Source organism: Centropristis striata, chromosome 9, assembly GCF_030273125.1.
Source record: "Centropristis striata isolate RG_2023a ecotype Rhode Island chromosome 9, C.striata_1.0, whole genome shotgun sequence".
Lineage (NCBI taxonomy): Eukaryota > Metazoa > Chordata > Actinopteri > Perciformes > Serranidae > Centropristis > Centropristis striata.
Window position 1 is genome coordinate 1,061,922 of NC_081525.1, and position 25,000 is coordinate 1,086,921.

The 25,000-nt window shown below is 35.4% G+C and overlaps 1 protein-coding gene across 1 annotated transcript in view; it reads right to left on the reverse strand.

The window, feature by feature from the left end:
• Nucleotides 1–25,000, reverse strand: part of mast2 (microtubule associated serine/threonine kinase 2) — a 258,263-nt gene that overhangs the window by 25,226 nt on the left and 208,037 nt on the right. The window contains exons 10-12 of the mRNA XM_059341171.1: nt 15,836–15,911; nt 13,441–13,650; nt 1,118–1,219 (exon numbers count right to left, since the gene is read on the reverse strand). Coding sequence (XP_059197154.1) covers nt 1,118–1,219; nt 13,441–13,650; nt 15,836–15,911 — 388 coding nt within the window. The remainder of the gene's footprint in view (nt 1–1,117; nt 1,220–13,440; nt 13,651–15,835; nt 15,912–25,000) is intronic.

Genomic DNA, 25,000 nt, shown 5'->3' on the forward strand with positions numbered 1-25,000 from the left:
GTACTTTATAATATATATTCTCAGAGGAAGAAGTGCATAAATGCCTCTCTGTGGCTGGCTCGTTCCAGGAGGAAGCTGTAAATTGTTTATTAACCATGCATGGAGTCCAGCTGTACAATATGAAAAACCCATTCTAGTTAATATTTCTCATTTTATTTTCATACAGTCTGTAATTTACACCACGGTGCAGCAGCGTGGGATTAAAATTAAAATGTAAAATCTGCTGCAGAGGAAACCAACCAGGACGAGAAATTTACCACACGGCTTGATTAAAACATATTTAATATGATGTATAACATGAAGCCAATTTACATGTTTTATGTTGTTTTTTTTTGCTGGTATTTGACTGTAATATGATAGATTTTCTTTGTGCTGTTTCTGTCAAGTTACTCTTGTTATACATCCTTTATGTTGCATTATTCAAACAATCCAGAGTCCAAAAAGCTGGCACTTTGTATGAATATGAAAGAATGCAATAATTTGCTAATCAATTGTGACATATAATCTGTTTTTTATTCATGTTTTTCTTGTTTTAACGTCCAAACCCATTTGGAACCAGAATCATCATTTAATCTTGTTTGTCACTAGAGGATAAGCAACCAATTCTAACATAAATGAGTTCATTTAAATTAAATGTCTGCAGCAAAAGACAAAGAGCTGTTCTCTTGAAATGGATCATATTCTTCTCTGTGGATGTTATGGATTTGATTTATTCTAGAATGCATAAGACACTAACTGCTCCTATATAGTCCTATTTTAATTCTTATTTTGATGTGAAGAGAAGTTAATTAGTAGATATGACAACAGTGGAAAATGACAAATATGGCTGAAAATGTCCCTAGTGGTCCCAGAGGGTTAAATACATTTAAGACCAAAGCTGAAAACATCCCTACAGATGTTCTCATCACCTTTGGATCTTGTTTTCTTTGTATTTTTTATTTTCATGTAATTTAAGTAAAGTTTAGTTATTTATAAGTGTAACAGGTCTGCAGGCTTTTTAATGTTTCCTGCACATTTTTATCTGTTTCTTGTGCTGTTCTTTCTTTATGATTGTATGTATTTTAAGTGCAAACAACAATAAAAAACAACAACATGAAGAAGATGTTGTGCTCCTCACCAGACACTCCAGCAGCCTGGCTGGCCGAGCGATGATGATCATCAGCTTCCTCACCAGCTGAGTGACGAAGGTCACCTCCACGCTCTCTGAGCGCTCGTGAGCCTGCAGAGCAACAAAAACACTTTACATCTCAAAACTTCTACACACTTTAAGTTACAGGACATATCTGACATGTGAATACAAGAAGCAACAGGTGTATTATTAACAGAGTTTCTATACCTTTTCCAAGTTCAAATTCAAGCACGTTAAAGGTCCATTTTCAAGCTTTTCCAGCATCTTACAGCTGTGGTAAATTACATATTTCTTCCAATACATACATACTGAAAATGATTATTTCACGTTTTCATTTCAGGTTCTCCAACTAATTATATTTCTATTCTATAGGATTTTGTTGTTAAAGAAATGCAGATACAATTTTAAGCACTTTAACCAAAATTCAAGCACTTTTCAAGGGTTTCAAGCACCTGTACGAACCCTGTATCAAATACATGTTTCTAGGATCAAACTGTCAGCATTTATGATACATTCTGACTATGTTCTGTTTGTTAATATGTTGATAAATAATAACCAGGAGTCTATAACTGGTACTGAAGCTCAAACAAGTTAACACGGAGCTGATAACTCAGCAGGTCTGAATCACTGACTGAATGATCAGATTTATTAATGCAAATCAGGTGTTTTAACTTCAGCCGGATCAATCAGTTAGTGACTCTACAGCAGCTGATCTCATCTGACTACAACTATACTGATACTGCTGCTGCAGCTGCAGATTTAGTCATTTACATCATAATCTTCTAGCAGTGACGGCAAATAATGCTGACAATGAAACCATCAATTTACTTTGGAAATGCAACTGTTTTTCCACTCTTGAAAAATCTAATTCTGTATTTTTTCCACATTACGTAGAAACCCTGGAAAACATTTCACCTTCAATGTTTCTTCTCAAATGTCAGAATTCTTAATATTATAATAAAAATAAGAGATGTTTTCTCTCACACATCTCCACATCTCTTGTAGCAGCCTAAATGCATTTTTTTTGTTAATAGAATAATTGAAGTTCAGAAGAATTATGAAAAAGAATATTTACAATATGTACATATTTTGATGTTTGCAATATTTATTTACGAGAGATATATTTCAGTTTAGTGAAGACTGCACCTTAATTTGTCACTTTCGTGATTGTCAGTCAGGACAAGCGGGGAGTGGAACCGGATAGTTTTTTGACACAATTTGCATTTCATTTAGTGACATTTTGTATTTCTGTATTTTTCCTGCATTTTTCTGAGTGAATATTTCACGTTTACCGGCCGGTCTCTGTGGATTATTTGGACGTGGACATGAGACAGAACGGTACGAGCGTCTAACGGAGGCTTCACCTACAAACATCTATTCATTATTATTATAATCATATTTGCAGTAATGCATCATGTTCGACCTCGGCGCTGCAGAGAACGTGTCCTGATTGTGTTCGTCCTTCACCGTTAGAGGGACAGTCTGAGGACAGTCTGAGGACAGATCCGTCCTCAGTGAGAGGAGACGTAATCTACAGCAGCAGCAGCCTCGTCTCAGCGTGAAACGCCTGTCAGCACCGACACGGAGCAATTTACCACAAAACACACCAGCACAAACACTGATACACACTGCAGGAACATGTGTGTGTGTGTGTGTGTGTGTGTGTGAATGTCAGAGTGTGTGTGCAAAGTGGAAGCCAGAAATGAATCCTGGTTTGTCTGAATATATTTCACTTCCACATGTTTCTGACAGGAAAATAAATGATTTACTGCCTTTATAACTACTGAGTGTAACTGTATATTCAGTTTTATAGTCTTTTTTCTGGCTGTTTGGCTTCATTCACCTTTAATTTATCTAAACATAAGAGATTGTTTGGTTTGTATCAGAAACTGTTAAAACATAAAATATATAGAAATGAATCAATTAATACATTAATCAAAATGCCAATAAATGTACCAAAAATAGTATTAAAAATAAATGTATTCATTGATTTATTGTGATATAAACTGATATATCTATTTTAGATAGATAGATTACTTTATTCATCCCCGAAGGGAAATTCAGTTGTCACAGCAGTCTGGTATTTAAGTATAATAAAATACAAGACAATAAAATACTGAGATATAATAAATAAAAACAACAATAGAAAAACACAGAATAGAACAAGGACACTAAAGATGTTAAAAAGAAGATCAGTTGGTAGGTTGATGATGGTAATAATGTTATTGTGATTAGACAGTATATAATAATAATAATAATAATAAGGTCAGTATAATTCATATATATATATATATATATATATATATATAAATATATATTATATATATAATATAATTTTAACTTCCTACTTTATTTTTCTTTGTATTATTTCCCTATTTATTTATTTATGTTCATTTTTAAATGTATAAATTTATTTTGTATGAATCTCAAATGTATTTTTTAAATTTATTAAATTCCTTTTCTTTCCCGAAACTGATTTATTTCTGGATTATTTCATTTATGAAATTCTTTATGCATGTTTTCTTCATTTTGCACATGAGAAGACAAATTATTCTGATTGGTTGATTATTATGAGAGTTCACAGATGGAACATGTGTGTGTGTGTGTGTGTGTGTGTGTGTGTGAATGTCAGAGTGTGTGTGCAAAGTGGAAGCTGCAACAATTACAAACCTCCCAGTGTAAAACATGCTTCACTCAGGGGACTGATGTGTGTGTGTGTGTGTATGTGTGTGTATAATGTGTATGTACTGTATGAGTGTCAGGAGGAGGAGATTCATAAACAAAACGTGGCGTCTCGCTGCTGTTTGTCTAACAGAGACGCTGACAGAAGCAGGAGACCGGGGCCCCCGAGACCCCCCCCCCCCCCTCCTGCATTATTTATACATGTAATGAAACCTGGAAAAGGGGGGCAGATATACTGTATGGGCACGCTAAATATGTATTACTATGTGTATATATAAGCGTGAAGGAGACTGGATGTGTGTGTGTGTGTGTGTGTGTGTGTGTGTGTGTGTGTGTGTGTGGTGACTGTACAGGCCAGTGATCGGTGAGTAATGGACGGCTGAGGGACTCCCACCGAGCAGCAGAGGCTAATTAACCAGTCAGAGTGTGTGTGTGTGTGTGTGTGTGTGTGTGTCTAATGTAGCAGTGATTCTCTGGTGGTTTCATTCACTGAACAGAAAATGTGTTTTAACAGCTTTTCTGCATTTGTCTGCTCTCTAAAATAATAATATTATGTGGATTTTTAATATTAATATTTCCTATGATTAGTCCCACAACGGGGAAATTTCAATTTAACAGTAAATCATAATACATAATAATAATAATAAAAGGGCGATATTTTTTTAATATATATTTGAGCTTTTGTCCCCTCAACTTTGAGATATTTTTGTTACTTATAGTGGATAAAATCTAAAAAAAAAAGTAGTAGTAAAAAGTAAAATCAAATTTCCCAAAAATTACAAGATGATTGAAGCATGTACTGATAAATTGAAGTTAATAGTTTAGTTTTTAAAAACAATCAGAATTAACAGGTTTAGGTCCAAACCATAAGAGGTTAAAAACTATACTTTCATTAACATTTATGGTTACATGAATGTATTTTATACTGAAATGACTCAACAGGAAGTAGTTATCTGCCAGTTTAAACTGTCAGTATCAGGTTGGGGTCAAAGGTGAAAATGTTTAAACTGGTTCAGTCAAACGTCTGAGGAGGTGGAGCATCATTCAGTGACTGGTTACCATGGAGATGAGGTCACCTCCAGCCTATCAGAGATCATCTCTCTGTCTCCTCCTGAGTCCAGCTGAGAGACAATTAGACCAGATGTTAGCAGCTGGATGTGACGGATCACCTCAGCTGAGTCTGCAGTCTGAAGCCCACCTGCCCTCAGGTCACCTGCAGGGGTCTAACAGGGTCTCCCAGGGACACCTGCAGGGGTCTAACGGGGTCTACAGGGTCTCCCAGGGACTCCTGCAGGGGTCTAACGGGGTCTACAGGGTCTCCCAGGGACTCCTGCAGGGGTCTAACGGGGTCTACAGGGTCTCCCAGGGACTCCTGCAGGGGTCTAACAGGGTCTACGGGGTCTCCCAGGGACTCCTGCAGGGGTCTAAAGTGGTCTCCCAGGGACTCCTGCAGGGGTCTTACAGGGTCTCCTAGGGACTCCTGCAGGGGTCTAACGGGGTCTACAGGGTCTCCCAGGGACTCCTGCAGGGGTCTAACGGGGTCTACAGGGTCTCCCAGGGACTCCTGCAGGGTCTAACAGGGTTTACGGGGTCTACAGGGTCTCCTAGGGACTCCTGCAGGGGTCTAACGGGGTCTACGGGGTCTCCCAGGGACTCCTGCAGGGGTCTTACAGGGTTTACGGGGTCTACAGGGTCTCCCAGGGACTCCTGCAGGGGTCTTACAGGGTCTACAGGGTCTCCCAGGGACTCCTGCAGGGCCTGGACCGCTTGGCAGCTACCTCCTCAGGATGGATGAGGTGAAAGGTGGAGGAGAGGAGAAGGACGAGAGCAGGAGGAGAGGATGAAGAGGAGGAGGAGGAGGAGAGGTGAGGATGACAGTAGGGGGAGAGGTGAAAGATGAGAGCAGGAGCTGAGGAGGAGGAGAGGAGAGGAGAGGAGGACACAGAGACAGATGAAAGAGACGGGGTAAAGGTGGAGGAGGAAGAGGAGAGGAGAGGTGAGGAGGTGAGGAGGCCTCCTGTGGACTCTGTAATGGGGTCGTGACAGGAGGAGAGAGAACGGATGGATGGATAAAGAAATGAGGAGGAGGAGGAGGAGGAGGAGGAGGAGGAGAACAAAGACAGAGAGACTGAAGGAGAAAACTAGATCTGAAGAAAGTCAAGATGGTTTTAAACCCTGAACATGAAGTGAAGAGATGCTGTAAAACATGATTATGAACAGAAAAACTTCCATTTCTCGATCAAAGAGAGCCCAAAAAACAGATTTTTAGTTCAGTTTCAAGGGAAACTTCACCCAAATCACTGAGTCTAGAAAAAGACAATTCTTCTTCATCTCCATTTAATAAACTCCTCTCCTGTTGACTGGGAGGCAGAATGATAATCTCCAGCTCCAGTTGGTGATTTATGACAATATTTACTGTAAGAATAATCACATTTATCAAGACGTTTTCCTTCACTACACTGAAAATGATTTGTTTCTTACCAAGATAACAAAAAAAAACTTGTCTGTTAGATAATTTATCTTGTTTTAAGAGTTAATTTCTTATTTTAAGTGTTCAACATGATTATTTCTAGATTTAATAATCTTAATTTAAGAAATCTTGCCAAGGTATTTCCCTCAGATTTACTGTTTTATCTGTTTTTTTGCAGTGTAGTTATACCAAATATACGTATCTGTTCCTCTAAAATCTCTGGTTGTTTCTGCTTGTACTTGTTTTAAGATTAAAATGTATTATTTCTATAAATTGCTATAATTGCTGTTTAATTTAATTTTAAGAAAACGTACAATATCCTAGATGTTGATACAGTATAAAGTAAAATATACCATAATAAATTAGAATATTTAACAGATTAAAAGCTTCATATCACCACCAAAGTGTTTTCATGTTCAAGTGCAAAGTGAGAAATAATTTCTTTGTGATTTTGGTGAAATGAAACTTTAACCTGATTAAGTGAAGAGATGAAACAGATGAAACATCTGGATGTCCAACAGTTGAAAAACTAAACTCAGCAGCAGTTAAACTGTCCTAAATGTCCCCGAGAGACTAAAATAATCACATGATAGAAGATCTGACAGCTCTGAATCATTCTCCACACCAGGAAATACAACTTTTAGTCCCTTTGTCTCATAATTAAGTGATCCAAAAGAATCTATCAAACAATAATCCTTCACACTGTCAACAGCAGAACAGATGACTCATTAACAAGTCTGAATTATTAACCACAAACAGCTGCAGCAGCTGAAAGATTACAACCAGATTTAATAATTCATGAGTTGGTCATTGACCTCCAGAACGCTCACTGATCTCCAGAAACACACTTTAAAACACAATGCTGCTTCTTTATTATTATAACTAGAACTGCAACTAATGATTATTATCTGTTGATTATTTAAATGATTCATCGATTAGTTGTTTGGTCAATAAATTGTATAAAAATGTCATTGAGTGTTTCCCAAACCACAAGATGACGTCAGAAAGACACAAAAGACACAAAATGAGCAAAAAAAGACACAAAATGACTAAAAAAGACACAAAAAGACACAAAATGAGCAAAAAAAGAAGCAAAAAGACTAAAAAAAAACACAAAATGACTAAAGAAAGACACAAAAATGACCAAAAAGTCCCACAAAATGAGCCAAAAAAGACACAAAATGACTACAAAAAGACACAAAATGACTAAAGAAAGACACAAAATGACTAAAAAAGACACAAAAAGACACAAAATGACCAAAAAAAAGATGCAAAATGACTAAAAAAGACACAAAAAGACACATAATGACCAAAAAAAGACACAAAATGACTAAAAAAGACACAAAGAGAGCAAAAAAAGACACAAAATGACAAAAAAGACACAAAAAGACACAAAATGACTATAGAAAGACACAAAAATGACCAAAAAAGAAACAAAAAGACACAAATTAATCGAATAATTGTTGCAGCTCTAAATATAACAACTTTTTCCTTTTCAATACAACAAAGATTTGTGCAAAAAGTCATTTTAACCTAAAATATTGAGTCAAATAGTGAGATTAATTTGAGGTAACTCTGTTGTCTTTGTTGTCTTGACATTAAATCATTTCTCAGCTTCGACACTCAGATATTAGAGTTGAAACAACAAGTTGGATTTTACAGTGCAGACATGTCTGACGAAACAAGCTGCAAAAAGATGATTTTCTTTCAAGGAGATCGTAATAAAATAAGAAGAATAATCTGAAGGACTTCCTGTTTATATCTCATGTGAAATAAAGTTAGAACCAAGGTTAGAATAGTTTTGGATTTTTCAATCAGTTTTTAGAGTGAGTTTGATAGTTTTATTAGTTTTTATTTTTTTGGAAAATGCTTAGTTTTAGTTTAGTTTTTAGTTTAGTTTTTTTTAGTTGTAGTTGTTTTGTAATGGGGTATTTGTTGGGTGCCAGATTCAATAAGGTCACAATAAATGTTTCCTTTTTGTCATTTTTTTCTTGTAAATTTGACATTTTTTTTTCTTTAAATTTGTCACTTTTTTTCTCATTATCTTGTCAATTTTTTATTGTAAATTTGTCACTATTTTCTTGTAAATTTGACAATTTTTTCCCGTGAATTCATCACTTTTTTCTCGTAAATTTGTGAATTTTTTAAATTAGTTTTACTTTAGTTTTAGTGTTAGTTGTAGTTGTTGTGTAATGGGGTATTTGTTGGGTCCAGATTCAATAAGGTCCACAATAAATGTTTCCTTTATTTCCTTTGTCTGATCCATCTCAGCCCCCAATAAGTTTATTAAGTCATAAAACCAGATAGATTAAATACATTTCATATCAACCAAAAAGGTTTACGCATGAAAAAAGTTGACAAAGATGAAAACGAAGGACATTTTCACTATAATTTTAGTTAGTTTTAGTTAGTTTATAATCACAAAATACAGTTTCAGTCAGTTATCATTTTAAACAAACTCTCATTTTTATTGCTATTTCAATTAACAAAAAAAATGTTTTTCCAATTCTAGTTTTGGTTATTTCATTAGTTTTCGTTCACTATAATAACCTTGGTTAGAACCAACTAAAACAGAGAACCAGCAGAGAATAAATGAAACCAAACGAGTCAGAAAGTGATTTTAGAGGAGCGACGCTCCTCCAGACGGACCAAACCAAACTGAAATAGACTCAACTGTAAAGTCTGTCTCCTCCTCCTCCTCCTCCTGCTGCTCCTCCTCCTCCCAGCTGTGAGTAAACACCTTCCACTGGCTCCTCCTCATCACATCCTCCAGCACCTCCTCTTCCTCCTCCAGCCTCCTCTGCCAGGAGACGCGAGACATTCTCCCCCCGACAAACAGCCTCAACACCAGGAGAAACGTCCATAAACCACCAAGACGACCAAGACCAGGAGGTTTCAGCCCTCCGTCCTCCTGCTGAACGCCTCCATCCTCTCCTCCTCTCCTCCACCTGCTGCTGCCCTAGCGCCTCCTAACTGATGATGTCATCACCAGCCTGCAGTGCCTCCTCTGCGTCTCCTCCAGATGTGTTCAGGTTCTAACAAGCTCCACAAGCATGAAAACGCCTTCACATACACCTCCGCCCCCCCCTCCTCCCCCCCGACAGCCCGCCGGCCAATCAGACGCAGAGGAATCCCCCTGAAGCCCCGCCCCCTCCCCAAAAACCCCTCCGCCTGCACCTCCTTCACCTCCTCCTGCTCGTCTGGGAGAGTCATCCGTCAGCCCCCGGTGACTGCTGGAGTGTGAAATTAAAATCAGGGACCATGTGTGTGTGTGATGGAGAGAGTGTGTGTGTGTGTGTGTGTGTGTGATGGAGAGTGTCTGTGTGTGTGTGTGTGTGTGTGTGATGGAGAGTGTCTGTGTGTGTGTGTGTGTGTGTGTGTGTGTGTGTGTGTGATGGAGAGTGTGTGTGTGTGTGTGTGTGTGTGTCCCAGTAGAACAGAAGGTCAATAAGAGGCCGGTGGGAGCTATAACCCCACCCCCCCCCCCCCCCCCCCCCCCCCCCCCCCCCACCCCCCCCCCCCCCCCCCACCCCCCCCACCCCGGCTCTGAAACTGAGCTAATAGAGATGTCACCACTGACACACATGTAAATATATTTCTGATGTGAAAAATGAACCACAAGTTTAATCAGATTTCAAAAACTGCTGTTAATAGACAGTAATAAACAAAAATGTATAATATCTTTTTTTTTCTCTCTAAGATATGTTTAAATTTTTGCAGTCTTGTAGTCATTTTTAGGATAATTCTATATTTTAAGACTGTTTTTAATATAAAATTGCACTAGAATTTTAATCAGGTTTCTGCGCTCACACGCATAAAAAAACACACAAAAAGTGTCCTAAACGTCCCACCACACCAGATTTTTTGGGCTTTTAATTAATTAATAACATACAAACAAACAAATAAATAAATAAATTAATAAATTAATTAATATTAATATTAATAATAAAAATAATAATAAATAAAAAGTATAGAAATATATACAAAATAAAATATTATAAGAATAAATACATAAAACATTAATAAAATAAAAACAACAATATTTATATTAAAATAATATTTATTCTTATCTTCAAATAGTCTATTGTGATGGGATAGATGTATTTTTTTTACAGTCTTAATGTAGGAATTTTTAGGATAATATTATATATTTTAAGACTTTTTTTTAAATATAAAATGCACTAGGAGTTTAATCAGATTTCTGCACACAAAAACACACAAAAACTGTCCGAGACGTCCCACCACACCGAGCTGCTGTTAACAGACAGTAATAAATGTGTGTGTGTGTGTGTGTGTGTGTGTGTGCACCTGGTCTCAGTCTTTGTGTTGTCGTATGACATCACGGCGTGACGGCCCCGCCAGTCAGCGCTGAGTTGTTCTGCGGTAAACTGAGCGTGACCGACATTAAACAGAGTCACGATGTTTCATCAGGTTTTAGACTCAGAGTTTATTTTAGGGCTCGTATCGAGATTAATCAGTTAATATTTAATGATAATAATAATAACGGCTCGTTGTTGCAGGATTAAACAACGAGACGCAGTTCTGACGGTCAGTTAATTAGTTATTTACGCCTGAATTTATAAGCAGATGTTCAATTTTTGCAGAAAATGTAAACACAATAATTTGGGTCAATATTGAGATGATGATTATTTAACATAATGACTCTGGAAACATCAGGCACTGAACTAAAAAAAAACAGAATTTTCTTGAAGTTAATATATAAAAATATTTTTAAAAAATCAACTGAGAAATAAATGCAAAATAAAAGTAAATGACATTGTAGTAAAAGTTATAAAAATATACAAATAAATAGAATATATATATATATATAATTATAATTAATATATCAACATATATGTATACAAATAAATAATACGTGTCATTAAAATAATATATAAAATAATCAATAAATTAGATCTGTGTTAGTGCACAACCTACCAGAAAATACTAAACCTATATTCGATATATAAAAAATGATAAATACAAATAAATTATAAGTTTATATACATATATTTATACAAATAAATAATATATGTCATATAAATATAAATAAAATACAAATAATTGATTAAATTAAATCTTTCTACCAGAAACTACTTAACCTATATTCTATTTATACATTTATAAATACAAATAAATCATAATTAATATATACATATATATGTATAAAAATAAATAATATGTCATATTAATATTAAAATAATATATAAAACAATCAATAAAATTTGATTTATGTTAGTGCACAACTTTCCAAAAACTACTTATATATATTCAGTATATAAAATAATAAATAACATAAATTTAATTGCAATAAAATAGATAAACTATGTTATACTGCACCGCCACAAACTGCTAATAAAAAAATAAATTATACACTATATTAGACATATTTTAGTCAGTGAAAAAGAGGAAAAGCTGTTTGATTTATAAAGAGAGGAAAACAAGACACGCTGCTATAATCATTATATTTCAATTATCTGTTTTTTTATTTATAATCAATGGAAGCAGAGATAAAGGTGATTAACCGTCCAGCTCTTTGTTTCCTTATAGACTTTCTGTATATGAATATTGATTAATTTCTCACAGTTCTTCATGTTATATTTGATGAATTGATGCGTTTTATCAGCCGACCTCTCTTTGACTCAAAGTGTTTCTGCTAAAAGTTAATTGGAAATTCATTAATTTATCAATTTGCATAATCCTTTCCAGGAACCTGCTCAAGAGTTACCAGTCAAACTGTTAATTTATGGGACATAATTAAGAAACTATGGGAGCCGTCAAATAAAAGTGTGATTTTCTTATTATTTTCTAGCAGGTGAACTGCAGAATTATGCCTCAAACCATTTAATTTCACCTGGTTTAATGAAATAAATGCTTCATATGTAGCATGTGGAGCTCTCTGATGGATGTGATTTATGTTAGTCACGGCGCTCGGCGTCCGTCAGCGATGACGCCATCAACTGATGCTGATTCATAAATGTCTGAAATGTCAATTTACTGCTCGTTACAGAGGTAATTACTGAGTTTTTATCATAAACGAGACGGTGGAGTGATTCTGGAAACAAACTGTTTTCAGAAAAGAACATTTTTAAGAGTTCGGTTCACCAAAGTTAAAAGTTAAACTTTAACTTTAGCTGCTTTTAAGTGTGAAAAAATGTTATCTGAAGTGGTCATGAGTTCTCTGAGTTAAGACAAATTTACTTAATTTACTCCTATAATATATAATATACACATACAATACAATATACAATGTATGAGGAAGCGTAGCTCCTTTAGTTTGTCTTTTAAATGTTGCTTTAATGATTATTATGTCTCATGTAAATCTCTTTTAATGTCCTTGTGTTGTACATAAATAAGCTTGCCTTGCAAAGTAGCTTAAAAAAATAAAATAATAATAATAATAATAATAAATAAAAATGATAGACTTATAAATAAATAATAATAATATTAATAATAATCAAAAGATTAAAGAATGTTTAAAAAATATAAATAAGAATAAATATAATAATAATACATAAAAATTATATAATTACGAATACATAATAATATTAATAAAAACAATAAATAAAATTAAAACAATTAAATAAGAATAAATATATAATAATAATAATAATACATAAAAATGATATAATTACGAATACATAATAATAATATTAATAAAAACAATAAATAATAATTAAAAAAATAATAATAATAAATATATAATAATAATAATAATAATAATAATAATACTAATAATAATAATAATAATAATAATAATAATAATAATAAATATAAATAAAATACAAACATAAATTTTAAAAATATAGATTTTTTTAAATTAAAAAAAACATTTATATTAAAAAAAATTATAGATTTTTCTTCAAATAGTCTATTTTGATTGGCTACATTTTAATTTTTTTCCTTCAAATAATTTTTTTTATTTTTTTACAGTCTTAATGTATTAATTTTTAGGATAATTGAGTATTTAAAGCCTTTTTTTGAATATAAGAATGCTCTAATAGAAGTTGAATCATGTTCCCAGAGAGTTTAAAGGACCAGATGAGACCTCTGCTGGCTCTTTATCTCTGAGTCTCCTCCAGAGACTCTTTCTCCTCTAGAGGGTTACAGTAACATGGTGAGTGTCTGCAGGAGGAGAAGGAGGTGCAGCTCCACTTACATCCTGCAGCAGCTTCTCCAGGTTCTCCTGCAGCTCGTAGAAGTAGCGGGAGGTGATGAGGCCCTCGCGGCTCTTCTCCAGGCAGTCTCTGGACAGCTCCGTCAGCTGGTGGTGGATGAAGCTCAGGACCCCGTCGGCCAGGGGACACACCTTCTCAGGGGCCGAGGAGCACAGCAGCTCCGCCAGACGCTCCTCCATCTGGGCCGTCGCCTGAGGGAGGAGGAGGAGGAGGAGGAGGAGGAGGAGGAGGAGGAGGAGGAGGAGGAGGGGGAGGAGGAAGATGAGTCATTTACCTCACATACAGTCTATGCCTCACACACATCTGTCCAAAAACTGCACATGCAATTTTGTGTCTTTTTTTGGGTCATTTTGTTTCTTTTTTAAGTAATTTAGTTTTTTTCTGTCATTTGTGTCTTTTTTTTTGTAATTTTGTGTCTTTTTTGGTCATTTTGTGTCTTTTTTTAGTAATTTTTGTGTCTTTTTTGGTCATTTTGTGTCTTTTTTTGGTCATTTTGTGTCTTTTTTGGTCATTTTGTGTCTTTTTAAAGTAATTTAGTTTTTTTCTGTCATTTTGTGTCTTTTTTTTAGTAATTTTGTGTCTTTTTTGGTCATTTTGTGTCATTTTTTTTGGTCATTTTGTGTCTTTTTTGGTCATTTTGTGTCTTTTTAAAGTAATTTAGTTTTTTTTCTGTCATTTTGTGTCTTTTTTTTAAAGTAATTTTGTGTCTTTTTTGGTCATTTTGTGTCTTTTTTTGGTCATTTTGTGTCTTTTTTGGTCATTTTGTGTCTTTTTAAAGTAATTCAGTTTTTTTCTGTCAGTTTGTGTCTTTTTTTTAAATAATTTTGTGTCTTTTTTGGTCAATTTGTGTCTTTTTTGGTCATTTTGTGTCTTTTTTGGTCATTTTGTGTCTTTTTAAAGTAATTTAGTTTTTTTCTGTCATTTTGTGTCTTTTTTTTAAAGTAATTTTGTGTCTTTTTTGGTCATTTTGTGTCTTTTTTTGGTCATTTTGTGTCTTTTTTGGTCATTTTGTGTCTTTTTAAAGTAATTCAGTTTTTTTCTGTCAGTTTGTGTCTTTTTTTTAAATAATTTTGTGTCTTTTTTGGTCAATTTGTGTCTTTTTTGGTCATTTTGTGTCTTTTTTGGTCATTTTGTGTCTTTTTAAAGTAATTTAGTTTTTTTCTGTCATTTTGTGTCTTTTTTTTTTTAGCAATTTTGTGTCTTTTTTTTTGTAATTTTGTGTCTTTTTTTGGACATTTTGATAGTGCCTCCAGCGGCCCCCAGGTAATTTGAGGAGGAGGAGGATGACTCATTTACCTCACACACATCTGTCCAAAAACTGCATGTGCACACGATAAAGTCATTTATAAGAGTGATTATCTTCTATCTAGGTACTTAATCATAATAAAAAAATACCTTTACATGAGATAATTCTTCATGCAGCATGTTATGACATGCTGATATAGTTATAAGGGCTTTAAATTAACTTTTTTGATCACCAGTACATCCCAAAAAATTAGAATATCATGAAAAAGTTCAATATTTTTAGTCAATTATTTCAGAAAGTGAAACTCATACATTATATAGATTCATTACACGTAGAGTGAAATATTTAAAGCCTGTTTTTCTTGTAATTTTGATGATTCTGACACTGAGTTTTGTGTTTTCATTATCTGTAAACCAGAATCACACATAAACAGAAATAAATATTCCCAAAAATTAGACAAAAAAAAATTCAATCTGAGACCTCGTGAACTGATCAGTTATAAAATAGATTAAAAGAAATGTCTTTCCAGAGAACTATCATATTTATTTTTTTACATGAAAATGTTTATGTCTACATGCTGTTAATGCTTAAAAGTCATCTCAAAACCTATTTTTATTCCTTGGCTTTTAACCACGCATGAGACTCTGCTCTTGTGTTTAGTGTTTTATGGTTTGCTTTTATTTATTGTTTTTTAAATTGTCTTTTAAAAAGCAATGAATCTATTTATTTTAGTGTTTATTTCCTGTTTTATTTATTTTATTGTCTCTTGTTCTGTTTGTTTATGTACAGCACTTTGTTGCGGCTGTGGTTGTTTTAAAGTGCTTTACAAATAAAGTTGAGTTGAGTAATACTTCCTGCAGCTCTTTCAAAGTAAAAGCCCTCCAGGTAAGAACAGAGCTATATTTTCTGCTCTAAATAAACAGGATGGTGCCAGTATTTATCCTCCTCTACAGTCTGAGGTCTGAATCTAACAGTTTAGAGGGAAATCTACTCTCCTGTGTGCAGCAAAATACAATTATACTGTTTGGTTTTAGTCTCAAAACTTTCAAAACACATGATTAAGGTAAACAACACTTATTCCCATTGTTTACCCTAAGTGTGTGTGTGTGTGTGTGTGTGTGTGTGTGTACCTTGGGGAACCTCTCCTTGTACACATGGTTCATCATGACGATCTCATGGTCGAAGGAGATGGGAGAACGCCCGGGGCTGGAACACAACAGACAAACAGTTAATAACAGCTTGTGTTGTTTGTTTGTTTTCTGAAATAAATAAATAAATAAATTAAACCTCCAAACTGCTTCATGATCAAGACTTTATTATAAGTACTATATTATAAAACCGTTGTAAAGATTTGCAGATCCAGATAATGACTCTGACCCTCTGTGGGCTGAGGAATTTAGACAGTTTTCATAGGAATGAATGGAGTACGAAGACGATTTAAAGTGTTTTTGTTTTGCATAAAAATAAAACCCCTGTATTTTTCTCTCACATTTCTTGTGAAACACCTGATTCTTTATTGAACTCATTGATATTTTTATACATTTTATTGACCAAACAAATAATCGATTTATCGTTTAAATAATCGACAGATTAATCGCTAATGAAAATAATCGTTAGTTGCAGCCCTTGTTGTGTGTTTTCTGAAATAAATAAATAAATCAAGCTTCCAAACTGCATCATCATTAGCACTTTTACCTCCAACATTAGTATAAAACCTTTGTAAAGATTTGCATGTCATTAAGATTATTATTTTCAGTCAGAAGAACGACTCTAATCCTCTGTGGGCTGAGAAACTGGGCAATTTTCATAGGAATGAATGGAGTGTAGGGAGTCCAACAGCTCAGAGGGAACAAGACGATTAAAGGTGTTTTTCTGTTGCACAAAACCTGATTTTGCTCTGAAATTTCTTGTGAAAAACCTGATTCTTATTGATTTATTCATCCAGGAGGCTCCATCCAGATACAAGATCTTAATGGGAGCTTTCGATAAAAAAACATACACAACATGTAACCAACACAAGATTAATGAGAGATAAAGTAGAGAGGATTATTGTACAGAATATATTTCCATCTGATCCAAGGATTATGTAAAACAGCATGTTTCCTTCAGGGCGTTTTGTAAAAGGTGTTTAAAGGTATTTAAAGAAGGAGGAGCTCTAAAGGTCAGACTGCAGCTTATTAAATGTCCAGCGTGAATTAAAAACAGCAGATTTAACATTGTGAGAGCAGCCTGAGGATGTTAGAGATGTGTAGATATAAAGCTACAGCAGCTAAAGGCTGCAGGTATAAACAGGTTCAGAAATCAGAAGCAACATTGCATTATGCATGTTTCTCTTGATATTCAGAATAAAGTTTTTACATAAAAAGTTTCAGGCATGTAAATCATATGATCAAAGTCTAACATGGACAGAAATTAACTTTGCACATTTTTCTTTCTGGTCTTCAGAAATGTGAACAATGTCCAGTTTTGTCTGAATCTTTTTCAGTAGATTAATATATATTTATCACCCCTCAGCCTCAGGATCTGCAGGAAGACACGCTTTTGTCTCTAAAAATCCCTGAAAAACACAAAAAAACCTGAATCTCAGAGGGAAGAATCACTGCTGAGTCCACAAAGGAAACCAAACCAAACCTCGGTCAGCTCTGCAGCCGATATAAAACTATTAAAGCCATAACCCGACACACAGGGTCACCAGGAGATATTGATTTGTTTTTAATCAGATCATAAGTCAGATATGTCTGGACCATCTGTCTAAACATCTACAGTCATGGAAAAAATCATTAAACCACCTTGTTTTCTTCAGTTTCTTGTTCATTTTAATGGCTGGTGGTTTTATTCATAATGATTTTGGTAAAATAGTTGTACCAGGCATTAAAATGAACAAGAAACTGAAGAAAAAAAGTGGTCTAATAATTTTTTTCCATGTCTGTATATAGTCAGCTTTTAATCTCATTCTACATGCGTATAGTGACAATAAAAGCATTCTATTCTAATCCTGTTTAGCAGAAAAACTGACCAATAAGTATCAATATATATAATTATATTTTAGGATATTTTCCAGACTGAAACATGCAGGTTACAGCAGTTTGTTCCTCTCATGAATAAATAGTTTCTAACTTTAACTTAACCCTTTATTATTTTCTCTTATTAAGGTTATTAAGTTTACTGATCTACTGTATGTTTTATGTTTAGTTTTAATGTTATTTAATGTGTTAAAATTCTTATTTATTATTGTTTTATTTATTTATTGAGGTTGGTTTTGTGATTTTGTTGTTGTTGTTCTTTTTCTTTTCCTGTTTGTCCATTGGTGATTTATGTTGTGTTTTGTTTAAATTAATAAAAAAAGAAAAGAAAAAAGAAAAAGAACTAGTTTCTGTAGAGCTGCAGAGACACGACTGACCGGACTGAGAGACATGAGGGGTCACGGGGTCACCGGATAACACACACACACACACACACACACACACACACACACACACACACACACTAAGACACACACACACACACACACACACACACACACACACACACTCTAAGGGGACCTCGGGGTCTTCATCATGTGTGAGCTGAACATCATGACAACCTCTGGACTCACATGGCTGCACACAGAGAAACAGAGGAACAAAGGTAACGCCTCTGGAGAGCTGCAGCCTCGGACACTGTGTGTGTGTGTGTGTGTGTGTGTGTGTGTGTGTGTGTGTGTGTGTGTGTGTCAGACAGGCTGACAGTGATGTCTCCTTCTGTCTCCATCGGCTGCAGCAGAATATCAATCCATCAGTGAACTCCATCTCCTTTATAGACTCCTCCTCTGGGACACACACACACACACACACACACACACACACACACACACTCACACTGACCTACACACACACACACACACACACCTCTAACCTTCTCCAGTATCAGATCGAGCAGCGACAGCAGAGTATCCTTGACCTTTTCTGTGTCTCACTTTCAGCAGAAGAAGAGCTGACGGCAGGTGACAGGCAGCATAGTGTGTGTGTGTGTGTGTGTGTGTGTGTGTGTGTGTGTGTTTTAGTGTGTGTGTGTGTGTGTGTGTGTGTCATGGGAGAGACATTTCATTTCAGGCAATTTTTCGTTTTGTTAGCCTGCTGAATTATTGATTTCCTCCATTTATGACTGTAAACAATTCCTGTTTCCTGAATATTGCAACCGCACCAGAGAAAAGAATCTCTGTGTTAATAAATAATTTTATCGACCTTTTTTCTTGATATGAATTCTGTCTAGATTTACAAAATACTGATATTTATTTATTTATCACCACAACCTGACAGTTTATGAATTGTAAAGTCCATTATTTTAGCTGCTCTAAGACCAAAACTTGTTCACAAAGTAAAAAAAGAAGCTATTTTATATCATTAAAGTATTTATTATTATCTATATATATATATTGATAAGAATATGCAATATTTTATTATATATAAACAAAAAAATATAATAAAAAATATATAAAAATTATCACAAATTAAAAAAAATAATAATTCCGTGAGATCATTACAGAGTGAGAGAAAAATGACGTCAAATAATTTATTATTATGTAATTAAATTGAATGATGAAACAAAATTAAATGACTAAGACAAGACAATAATCTACCAAAAAACCTCAACAAATAAATATAAATACTACTACTATAATAAAAATAATAATATAATAAAATAAATATAATATACTATATTTTTTATTTTTGTAATATTATAAATACACACTATATTATAAAATATAATAATATATAAAAAATATAGCAAAAATATATTTTAAAACATTCCTAGAGAGCGTTACAGAGTGAGAGAAAGGTGAGGTCAAAGAATTTGGGGCTCCAGATGTCTGATAGTATGAGTCATCGGTACACAAACACACACACACGTACACACAACTACACACACACACACACACACACACACACACACACACACGCTGAGCGATGAGGTAATGCTTTAAGTCATCCATCGGCAGCTCCAAGAACAATTACACACTAATAGAGACGAGAGACAAACCACTTCATCATTATCACACACACACACACACACACACACACACACACACACACACACACACACACACACACACACACATATAACTGTGTCTCCATATTTCTTTTGTTTCTAGCTGCTTCGTTGTTATTTTCATGTTGTTTGTTTATTGTGTTGTTGAACATCTCCAGTAGTTATTTTTATAATAAACTAAAGAGCTTTTAATGTGAAAATATGCAGGAAGTGTTGAGCAGCTGATTGAACAACAACATGAAGCTGATTGTTGTCAGGTGATTATAAACAACAACAAAAAGCTGTTTTGTTCCTTTGAGTACACTTAAAACTTCACTAACATTATTTAGCTTTAAAGAGTATTTAAAGGTCATTTTGTGTCTTATTAAAAATAATTTTATGTCTTTCTTTGGTAATTCTGTGTATTTTTTGGTAATTTTTTTGGTCATTTTGTGTCTTTTTTGTGTCTTTTAAAAAAAAAATATTTTGTGTCTTTTTTGGTAATTCTGTGTATTTTTTGGTCATTTTTTGTAATTTTTTGTCATTTTGTGTCTTTTTTAGTAATTTTGTGTGTTTAATGGTCATTTTTTTGTCATTTTTTGGTAATTTTGTGTCTTTTTTTGGTAATATGTGTATTTTTTGGTAATTTTGTGTCTTTTTTAGTAATTTTGTGTGTTTTTTGGTCATTTTGTGTCTTTTAAAAAAATAATTTTGTGTCTTTTTTGAGTAATTAAGTTTTTTTTCTGTCATTTTGTGTCTTTATTTGGTCATTTTGATACTGCCTCCAGCGGCCCCCAGGTAATTTGAGTTTGAGACCCCTGGTTTAAACAAAGCTGTTGGCCCACACACACACACACACACACACACACACACACAGCTGTTATGATGTGTGTCAATCTCTGAGAGTTGAAACACTGAATCTCTCCTCTCTTGTTCCTGTTTCCTGACGGAGAATTGGAGCGCTGCAGTAATTAAAGGTTAGACTTGACAGAGATGGATTCACAGCCACGGGCTGTTATGTACATTTCTTTAATTTCCACTGAATATTTTTCTCTTTTTATTAAAATAAAGCAGCGTTCAGAGCGGAGGAGGAGGTCGGAGTGAAATCCCTGAGATGAAACAGACGCTCAGCCAGACAAAGGCTAATTACAACACGCCATATTTCCACCGGAACGGGAATAAAAACCGCCCGGCGGCAAACAGGAGGAAAACGTCTCGGTCATTATTTTGAAGGATGACCTTGGAAACGAGGCTTCGGAGGAAGTTTTGGTGGAATACTTTAGTTTTAGTGAGGGGCAACAAGTTCAGCAGAGAGAGACAGAAGAGAGGGAATATTTATGAGGCAGAATATGAGATAACGGGGACCCCCGGGCCTTTATGAAACCACATAATTAAAACATTGTTGGAGAGACTTTTCACTTTTTTTCCTCTTCTCAGCTAAGTGGTGATGTCACATGTGACAAAAGGCACTCAACATGCAAAAGAGCTTATAGGAGGAGAGGTAATGGAAGTAAATCAGACCAGACAGAGAATCAGGAGGAGGAGGAGGAGGAGGAGGAGGAGGAGGAGGAGGAGGAGGAGGAGGAGGAGGAGGAGGAGGAGGAGGAGGAGGAGGAGGAGGAGGAGAGACATTGTGTGTGTGAGAGGAATAACATTGATGCTCCACCACTGAGGCGGTAGGCTGGAGAAATGAGACGCCTAATTGACCGTGACAGAGAGCCACAACGGGATGAGGTGGAGGTGTGTGTGTGTGTGTGTGTGTGTGTGTGTGTGTGTGTGTGTGTGTGTGTGTGTGTGTGTGTGTGTGATGAGGTTTATAATCCAGCTGAAAACATGTTGGTAAAACCTCCTGGAGCCTCAGTGTGTTGGACCGGAGGAAGATGTGAAGAGTTTTACAAATACATACGAATAAATACTTCCTACAGGTACTGCACTAGTCTGATAAACATGAATATTGTAAAAGGGACCAAAAAAGACACAAATGACCAAAAAAAGACATACAAAAGACACAAAATTACAAAAAAAAAGACACAAAGTGACTAAAAAAAGACACAAAATGACACAAAATGACAAAAAAAAGACACAAAATGACCAAAACCCCCGCAAAATGACAAAAAATAACACAAAATGACCAAAAAATAACACAAAATGACCAAAAAATGACACAAAATGAAGAAAAAAAAGACACAATAAGACCAAAAAATGACACAAAATGACGAAAAAAAGACACAAAATGACGAAAAAACGCCGCAAAATGACACAAAATTACTAAAATAAGACACAAAATTACTAACAAAAGACACAAAATGACCAAAAAATGACACAATGACCAAAAAAATGACACAAAGTGACGAAAAAAAGACACAAGACCAAAAAAAGACACAAAATGACAAAAAAAAATGACGCAAAAAGACACAAAATGACCAAAAAAAGACACAAAATGACAAAAAAAGACACAAAATGACAAAAAAATGACAAAAAAAAACCCACAAAATTATCAAAACAGTTTTCCTCACATATTGTACATTTTGTAGTATTGTCATGTCTCCAGCCTCTCCTGTCCTCTCCTCTCTGCTCTGTGTAAACATGGTGTGGTACCTTATAAGTGTTTTATGGAGTTGCAGACGTTGTTGTGGTCTACATGTAATGTATGAATACAAACTCCCTACAGGCTGCACTAGTATTAATATACTAGTATTAATGATGAGTGGACAGACGGAGAGACGGAGAGACGGAGGTGATGAAGAGGAAGATGAGCTGCAGAGACTCAACTGAACAAAAAGAGGAAGAATAAAGATCAGAGATGAAGAGAGAAACTGTAGAATGATAAAAACTGAGAGCCATCCTTCACTCACACTCATTAAATTAGCATAAAACTCAACTCTGCTGCTCCTTTCCATTTGTTCTCTCACACACACACACACTGGTCCTCCCCCGGGTCTAATCATCATCATCATCATCATCATCATCATAATCACCATGTCTCCCTCCTCACTTCATTCTTCTCTACTCTTTACTTTCTGCCTCTGCTGAAGTTCATTTTCCTGACTTTGGGTGTTTAATAATCTCTGATCTGGTCCAGAGTGAGGCTGGTAATGGACCCGCAGCTCTGATCCTCTTCCTCCTCTTCCTCCTCTTCCTCTCTGCTGGTTATTTATCAGCAGCAGCAGCTCTGAGAGCTTTTTAATGACACTCTGCTGCTGGAGGACTAACATGAAGTCTCCCCCTCTTTATGAACTCCTTCTCTCTAATAACAGAATCTCACTCAGTCTCTTTTATTAGAGTTCTGTGATGTTACATGTTTGTTTTTCTCCTGTTTTGTGGTTAAGAGTTTAAGTTAAAGTTTTGTCTATTTGTTCCCTGGATAAGAAAAAAGGGTTAACTTTAGTTTCCTGTAGTTTGAAGCTATGAAGTTTTACAATAAATCCATTAATTCCTTGTCATTTTTTGCAGGTTTTCCCCCTCTCAGAGGCTATAGGAGGCTCAATTTTATGGTAATTTTAAGGTTAAAGACAGTGATGTCACAGGAAACAACGATAGTAAGAGGTAAATAATCATGTTGCGTCATATTGTTGGTAAGAACGTTAAATAACAGGCCAAAGTTTGGCTGTTTTAGAGCAGACTTCATTGTCAAAATGGACCTCTGACCCTGTCTAACCTCATGATAATCTCATGCTGTTTGAGGCAAAAACCACACAGTGTTTCTGCTGCAGTAAATGTGTTATTTTGTTCTATTATATGTGATTATTTGTGCACACTGGGGTCTCTAAACAGTCTGTGAGCTGCATAAACCGGGTGAGACAACAAGATATAAATCTGTGTGTGAACCCTGGCTGCTTCTCTCTGTTTCATCTGATACTTTATTAAATATTTGGGCTGTTTTTAGACGTGACATGCCCACTTTATGCACTTTATCAGAAGCAGTTTGGGGCAGAAATCCTGCAGTGTTTCTCCTGCAGTAAAATGTGTTGTTGTGTCCTCTTGTGTGTTAATCTTTGTGCATCCTGGGGTCCCTAAACAGTCTGTGAGCTGCATAAATCGGGTCTGACTAGAAACCTAAGACTGTAGTAAAGTAATGCTCCTAAGTTTGGACACATTTTAACCATTTTTAGCCTCAAAATGTCTTTACAGACATGCCCACTTTATGCAAATCTCATGCAGGTAGAGCAGAAATCCTGCAGTGTTTCTCCTGCAGTAAAATGTGTTATTGTGTCCTCTTGTGGGTGAATCTTTGTGCATCCTGGGGTCCCTAAATAAGGGGCTTTCCCAGCAGGCAACACAACACAAGTACTGCCATACAATTGCACAAAATACACAAATCTACTAAACATGTCAAATGTTTCTGAAACCAGATCACAGCATGGATTTGTCTCTGTTCTTCTAACATTCTTGGTGCACTGATGCAATATTCTGGAGGAACTTTTCCACATTTCCATCCATTAAAAATATCATTATTTAGCAGCGTTTATGTTGAACTATAAAGGGTAGAAGTGTTTCCTATATAAAAGGGTTAAAGGCTGAGAATAGAGGCTGGTGGGAGCAGGAGGAGGTGATGTGAACAGGATTGTGGGGCTTTTTCTTTTCCCTCCTGTATGTTTCAGATCATTGTTGGGTTGTGGAGAACATATTTTATTGTGATAAAAGCTGGATCAGTTTATTACATCTCCCTCTGTGTGTGTTTACTCTTTATGAAATATTCATTTTCTACCTCTTCATGATCTCTAATTGTGTTTTATTTTCCGGTGAGAGGAGTTATATGAGGACACGAGGGACACACACACACTCACACACACACACACACACACTCACACACTCACACACACACACACACACACACACACACACACACACACACACACACACACACTCAGAGATAGATAGATAGTGCCTGACATCCATCACAAACACAGTGGGGCTGTAATCAGATACACACCGTGCAGCTCTCTCTGCCTCTTTCATCTCACAGGATGAAAGATTCAATATCTGCTGTAAAGAAACAGAGATAAAGACGGAGGAGACGCTGCTGGGACACTGTGTGTGTGTGTGCGTGTGTGTGTGTGTGTGTGTGTGCATGTGTGTGTGTGTGTGTGTGTGTGTGTGTGTGTGAGGAGAGAGAGCTCCTACTATAGTGCAGCTATTCTCAACCTTGGGGTCGGGACCCCAACTGGGGTCTCGAGATGATTTCTGGGGGTCTCCAAATCATTTTGGAAGTCAGCTCTGTCTCCACTGTGTTAAAGTGTTCATGTGTTCATGTGTTTTAGTCTTTTTGGTCATTTAATGTCTTTCTT